The 7,065-nt window shown below is 54.5% G+C and overlaps 1 protein-coding gene across 1 annotated transcript; it reads left to right on the top strand.

Annotated features, from left to right (window-relative positions):
* The first annotated feature begins 235 nt into the window (after nucleotides 1-235).
* Nucleotides 236-5,947, top strand: LOC132578970 (uncharacterized). The gene is made up of 2 exons (XM_060249126.1): nucleotides 236-2,092; nucleotides 2,393-5,947. Exons 1-2 carry the CDS (start codon nucleotides 236-238, stop codon nucleotides 5,945-5,947), a joined length of 5,412 nt encoding a protein of 1,803 aa, XP_060105109.1.
* Nucleotides 5,948-7,065: the final 1,118 nt, after the last annotated feature.

Below are 7,065 nucleotides of genomic sequence, written 5' to 3'. Positions count from 1 at the left end.
GTATCAAATCTTGCATAGTAACCCGGCCGTGCTTTCGGCGGCCTTGGGGGCGCTGCATTCTTTCCGGTGCTCCCAGTGCCCCGATATACCTTACTCTGCTCCTTCCTCTCTGCCACCCCCATTGGGAAAAACCTCGGACCCCCCAGCGTCTTGCTGCGTTCCCTGGGATCAGGCTGCTCCACCGCCGTCTGGGGAGGTCGATCCTTTTGCTGGGTTGTTCTGTTAGGCCATCAAAATGGGTGGCTCCCAGTCCACCAACACCCCCTTGGATTGCATGCTGGCACATTTTAAGGAGGGCTTCACTGATGACTATGGCGGGCCGGGTCAGACGCCCTTTCGGTTGAGGGCATTTTGCGAGTCTGAATGGCCGACGTTTGGAGTGGGGTGGCCCGCAGAGGGCTCCTTCTCAGTGGACTTGGCTCAGAAGGTCTATCATATCGTTGTAACCCCGCCGGGCGACCACCCGGATCAATTCCCTTACATTGACTCATGGCTGTCTTTGCTCCAAAAGCCGCCTCCCTGGTTGAAACAATGTATGAAGTCAACAAAAAATATTATGGTAGTGAAGCCGCAAGAGCGGCCCCTGAGGACGAAAAGCGGCTGCCGCCCTCAGAGGGCTGGCAGCGCACCTGACCTTGGGAAGGCTTCCTACCCCAGTAAAGCTGAAGGGCGCGACCCCCAGGAGCTGTTGCGGTCCCAGTCAAAGCCAATATACCCTACTTTGGAGGGGGGCATGGAGGCACTCGACTTTGAGTGGCCTCCGCCCTACGTCCCTGCGCCTCCACCTGGGCCGCCCCTGCCGGCGGTTCAGCATGTGGGTGCCGCGGGAGGGGGAGCACGGGTCCCCGTTCAGGCAACTCCGCCCGCGGTGCCGGCCCCAGCGTTGGGCACGCCGCCGGCGGCAGGGGTGAGGCAGCATCCTATGGTCACAAGGTCCCAGGTGCCAGCGTCTTCGGGTTCGACGCCATGGAGAGGGGAGTTCCCGTGGTGGAGCCCTGCCTTGGCAGAGATCCTTGAGAGGAGAATGGGAGCCAGGAGAGGTTCTTTCCCGGGTTGCCCCGCTTCTCCCGCCGTCGCCAGCTTGCCCCCTCCCGGTTTTCCCCTGGAGCAAATTGTGCGCGACCCCGGCAGTGCAGTTCGGGTTAAGACCCAGGCGGCTGAAGATGAGGAAGGTGCCCCAACAGGGAGCACAGCTGCTCTGCCCGACCCAAGCGCCTCACCCAGCTCCCCGGTGGCTCAGGTCATGCCACTGCGGCAGGTTCAGACACCTCAGTTTTGGGGACAAAACGGGCAGGTGCTGGGAGGTCAGAGCCGCTACCTTTATACTCCCTTCTCTTCTGCCGACCTTTTAAATTGGAAAACTCATACGGCCTCCTACACCGAGAAGCCAGAAGCTCTTACAAATCTTCTGACTAGCATAATGGGGACTCATAGCCCAACGTTCTCGGACTGCCAGCAGCTTTTCTTGACCCTTTTCACGACTGAAGAGCGTCAGCGTATTTTTAGAGCAGCCAAAAAGAAGGCTGAGGAAGCAACCCCAGCCGGGGAGGCTAACCCTGCCCAGTGGTTGACCGACAGTTTCCCAGATACTGACCCTGGTTGGGATGCAAACAACACGGAACATATGAGGCTCTTAAGAGCTTATAGAGGTTACCTCATAGCTGGCATGCAGGAAGCATCTAAAAAGGCCACCAACATGAGTAAGATCGGAGAGGTCTTGCAGAAGCCAGAGGAGGCCCCCGGAGCCTTCCTTGAGCGATTGTATGAGGCCTACCGCTTGTACTCGCCCTTTGACCCTGAAGCAGCCGAGAATCAGCGGATGGTAAACTGTGCGTTTGTGAGCCAGGCCGCGTCAGACATAAAGCGAAAGCTGCAGAAGCAGGAAGGGTTTGCAGGCATGAATATCACTCAGTTGCTAGAAATTGCTCAGAAGGTGTTTGTGAATCGGGAGCAGGAAGTTAAAAAGGCAGAAGATAAAAAGATGAAAATGAAGGCCGCCCTGCTTGCCGCGGCTATAGGGGAGCGAAATCGGAACCAAAACAATGGGAGGGCTCCCGCCGTGCCCCAAAGGGGACCCCAAAGGACAGGAGCTGTGAGGCCACCATTGGCACGAAATGAATGCAGTTTTTGCCACGAAATTGGACATTGGCGTAATTCCTGCCCGCATCGGAGCCCAGCTGCCCCTCCCGTTTCTGGGGGTAGAGGAAGAGGTCGCGGGGGAATGCAGCCCTTGAGAGGGCGAGAGAGGGGACCCCGCTACGACCAAAGAGGACCCATGGGAGACATGGATTTCATAGGCCTGGCTGCTATGGGACTCGAGGACCCATGGGACGAATAGGACAGACCGGGTTCCCTATCACTTGGCCCCGGGGAGCCCATGGTCAAAACCAAGGTGGGGGGCCGTGATCTATCGTTCATGATTGATACCGGCGCTGAGTTTTCGGTCGTAAATACGCAGGTGGCCCCCACCACCAGACAGACTGTGCCCATTGCAGGAGCCACTGGGAAAACCGGCCCAAGACCTTTCCTCCAAGAACGTATTTGTGATTTGGGAACACATTTGGTCCAGCACAGATTCTTATATGTTCCTGAATGCCCTCTCCCTCTGTTGGGTCGCGACCTCCTATCCAAATTAAGAGCGGCCATCTATTTCGAGGAAGATGGCCAAGCCAGCGTGGAGTTCCGGGCTAAGCCCGCCGGTGTCCTTGTGCTCACCTGCCCTTTGGAAGAGGAGTGGCGACTCTTCCAGGGATCCCCAGAGAAAAGCCTCATAGATCAGTGGGCCTCCGTTGTCCCTGGGGTGTGGGCAGAAGACAATCCACCGGGCTTGGCCCGCCACCATGCTCCAATCATTATTGAACTTCAACCAGATGTGCAGCCTGTTCGCCTGCGGCAGTATCCCATCCCTTGGAAGGCCATAGAAGGCATTCAAAAACATTTGGACAGATTACTGAAATATGGCATCCTCAAAGAGTGCCAGAGCCCTTGGAACACCCCACTGCTCCCAGTTCAAAAGCCTGGCACAGGCGAGTTCAGGCCATGCCAGGATCTACGTGCAGTGAATAAAAAGACTGTAACCTTGCACCCGGTGGTGCCAAACCCCTATGTCTTGTTGGGGTTGGTGCCACAACAGGCGGACTATTTCTCAGTCTTGGATCTCAAAGATGCGTTCTTTTGCCTGCGGATTGCCCCTGTGAGTCAGCCCATATTTGCGTTCCAATGGCAGGAGCAGAGCACTGGAAGAAAGCTCCAGTACACTTGGACGCGCCTTCCCCAAGGTTTCAAAAACAGCCCTACTCTTTTCTCCAATGCCTTAGCACAAGACCTGCAGGACTTTGACGCCGTCCCGGGTGAGTGTGTTCTAATTCAGTATGCTGATGACTTGTTAATAGCTGCCCAAGGACAGGAGCGCTGCTACCAGGCGACCCTCGAACTTTTGGATTTGCTGTGGAGAGCAGGGTATAAGGTGTCAAGGAAGAAGGCACAGTTGTGCCAAGCCCAAGTGCGGTATTTAGGGTTCCACGTATCCCAGGGAACTCGCACATTGGGCCGCGAAAGGAAAGAAGCTGTTTGCGCCCTGCCAGAGCCCACGTCCAGACGTCAGGTTCGAGAGTTTCTGGGGGCAGCAGGGTTCTGTCGAGTATGGATCCCGAATTTTGCCTTGATTGCCAAGCCCCTGTACGAAGCTACTAAAGGAGGGGAGCGGGACCCGTTCCTGTGGACAGCCGAGCAGAAAAACGCTTTTCAAGAGCTGAAACGGCTGTTGATGGAAGCCCCAGCATTAGGGCTACCCGATGTGGAAAAGCCTTTTACCCTTTTCGTTCATGAACGGCAGGGAGTGGCGATTGGCGTGCTGACTCAAGCTCTGGGCTCCTGGCAGCGCCCGGTCGCCTACCTCTCAAAGCAACTGGACTCAGTCGCTAAAGGATGGCCGAGCTGCATCCGAGCTGTCGCTGCGACAGCAGAACTCATCAAGGAAGCCGACAAGCTGACCTTGGGGCATGAGCTTGAAGTGCAGGTACCACACGCTGTCCTGACTCTGATGGACTATAAAGGTAACTATTGGTTCACAAATAGTCGGATGACGAAGTACCAAGCTATGATGTGTGAGAACCCACGAATCCGCTTGACTGTTACGGGAGCTTTGAACCCCGCATCCCTGCTGCCCATCAGTGACCAACCTATTGAGCACGACTGCATCCAGACCATGGATGAGATCTACTCCAGCCGCCCCGACTTGACGGACACCCCTTTGTCCAATCCAGATGTTGAGTATTACACAGATGGAAGCAGTTTCATGCAGGGCGAGCATCGTTATGCCGGCTACGCGGTCGTCACATGTCAGAGAACTGTGGAAGCACGACCTTTGCCGCCAGGAACATCTGCCCAGAAGGCCGAATTGATTGCCCTGACCCGTGCATTGGAACTGGCAGAAGGAGTGACTGCGAACATCTATACCGATTCCAAGTATGCCTTTTTGACTTTGCACGCCCATGGAGCCCTGTATAAGGAAAAAGGACTTATAAATGCTGCGGGGAAGGCCATCCGGTACGGTCCGGAAATTCTAAAACTATTAGAGGCTGTTTGGGCCCCACGCAAGGTCGCCGTGATGCACTGCCGGGCCCATCAAAAACCCCTTAGTCCCGTGAGTATGGGAAACCGGAGGGCCGATGAGGCTGCCAAATGGGCAGCAACCCAAGGTGTTGAGCAGAGACTAGAGGCGTCTGCTTACCCCGTGTTCCAGGTTAAATTGTCTGAATGGTGCCCCCGATATAGTAAAGCTGAGGAAGCGTGGGCCGAGGCCCAAGGGGCTTCCAAAACCCGAGTACAAGGGTGGATTCAGCTACCTGATAATAGGCTGGCTGTGCCTGATTCCCTCGCATGGCCCCTTGTGCTACAAGCACATGATGGAACTCATTTTGGGAAAACTGCATTGGCAGAACTATTGGATAGGCAAGTGTATATTGCAAAACTGCATAGCCTGTGTGGAAAAGCTGCCCTTCGTTGTGTTTCCTGCGCTCAGAACAACCCTAGGCAGGGTCCAAATCGTCCCCCAGGTATACAGCATATAGGGACAACTCCCTTTGAATCTATCATCACTGATTTTACCGAAATGCCTCGAGCAGGCTGTTGGAAATATTTGCTTGTGTTTGTGTGTACCTATTCTAACTGGATTGAAGCTTTTCCGACAAGAACGGAAAAGGCAGCAGAAGTAGTGAAACATTTATTGAAAAGCATACTCCCTTTCTGGGGTCTCCCAGTGACAATTTCCTCCGATAACGGACCAGCATTTGTCCATAAAATTGTACAGGAAGTGTCACGAGTGTTACACATTAATTGGAAGTTGCATGCAGCCTATAGACCACAGTCTTCGGGTAAATGCGAGCGGGCCAATAGGTCGATAAAAGCTCAGCTTTCAAAGTTGTGTCAGGAAACTAGTCTGAAATGGCCAGACGCATTGCCCATTGCCTTGTTTAGATTGCGTTGCATGCCCAAGAAGGGGCTAAAGGTTAGCCCATATGAAGTGGTTTTTGGTCGACCGCCACCTATTGTAAAAGGGATAAAAGGTGACCCGGCCCAGATTGGGAATCTTGTTTGGTTCCAAGAGATACAATCGCTGGGAAAAGCAATGAATGATGTATCTAAATATGTGTTAGAGACTCTCCCTTTGCAGGTTCATAATCCGGTCCACCCGTTCCAACCCGGGGACTCTGTGTGGGTAAAGATTTGGAGAACCCAGCCGCTCCAGCCACGGTGGAAGGGCCCGTTCACTGTCTTGCTTTCTACCCCAACTGCAGTTAAAGTCCAGGGACTGCCCAGGTGGATCCATTGGACGCATTTGAAGCGAGCGGCCACCGACTGGCAGGTGCAGCAAGCTCCCGGGAACGGGCTGCGACTGAAGCTCACAAGAAGAAACCGTCCTCTGGACCTCACTCACCGGAAGTAGTGGGGTTCCACAGGCAACTCCCTCTGGAGTCCTTGCTTACCGGAGAAAGCAGGATTCCACAGGCACCCGAGACGACCCCCCGCTGCAGTCACACAGGAGCTGACTGCTCTACGCGCGGGAGAAGCGCCATCACGGAGCATCGGCCGAAGTGCGGTGAAGATCTGTGTATATACATGTTAGAGCTAGAGCCTACCCCTGAGGCGAATGTAGTGTTAGCTGTGTTGCTTGCCATAGCAGTCCTGGTAATCTTGTTCCTCGTATTTTACCCTTACGTGAAACGACTGTGCCAAGCAAGGTTGATAGACAGGTTCCTTAGAGATCACCTGGACAGGTTCCTTAGAGATCAGCCACCCCCAGCGTAAATGCTCCCAGAGTTTTTCCAAACCCACGGCTACCTTCTGCCCCTGCTGGGGGGAACAGTTTTCACGCTTGTTTTTCTTGCTGCTATTTGTATTACGCTGTGCTATATAAGCTACAAGGAAGATAAGAAGCTGAAGCAGAGATTTAGAGCAGTTACGAACCCCAGAAGAGATGCTGCGTCTCACCCGCATCGCTATTGTATTGCTCTGGATGGAGATACTGATGGGATGGGGGGTAGGGGTCCCACCGGGCCCGGGTCACTGGCCGGGGCTATGGCCAAGGGATGTAGGGTGGCGGCCCCCACCGACTCCGAAACCCCCTCGTGTCGTGAGGTGCCATGCTTTTAAGGTTCCTCTTGACACCCAGATTTTGCTCGACACGGCCGATGTGCGTTTCCCACTGATGTGTGGGAAAGGTCCAACACAGTCTTTTAACCCCCGCCAATTCCAAGGCCCGACTGTTCCTGATCCCGCGTCAACCTATAACCCGCTCCAGGAACTCCTTTCCCCAAGTATCCGAAAGGTCCTAGCCCCTTTCCCTTTTGAGAAAACCCCAGACCACCCTTATCGGGTTCCACTAGAGTATGTGTCAAAAGTGGCTAACCTCTCAAAATGCTGGCTCTGCGCCCACACTCGCGAGGCAGGTGGAGCCTTGGCTTGGGAGCCTTTGCATGGTCCTGATTGGATAATGAATTCATCCAACTCCCCTTATATAGGCTTCCAGACGTTTGGCCTAAAAGTTTTCCAGACCCCAGACGG

The sequence above is a fragment of the Heteronotia binoei genome, chromosome 11 (genome assembly GCF_032191835.1).
Source record: "Heteronotia binoei isolate CCM8104 ecotype False Entrance Well chromosome 11, APGP_CSIRO_Hbin_v1, whole genome shotgun sequence".
In the NCBI taxonomy this organism is placed as follows: Eukaryota; Metazoa; Chordata; class Lepidosauria; order Squamata; family Gekkonidae; genus Heteronotia; species Heteronotia binoei.
This window is presented reverse-complemented; position numbering and strand designations above follow the sequence as displayed.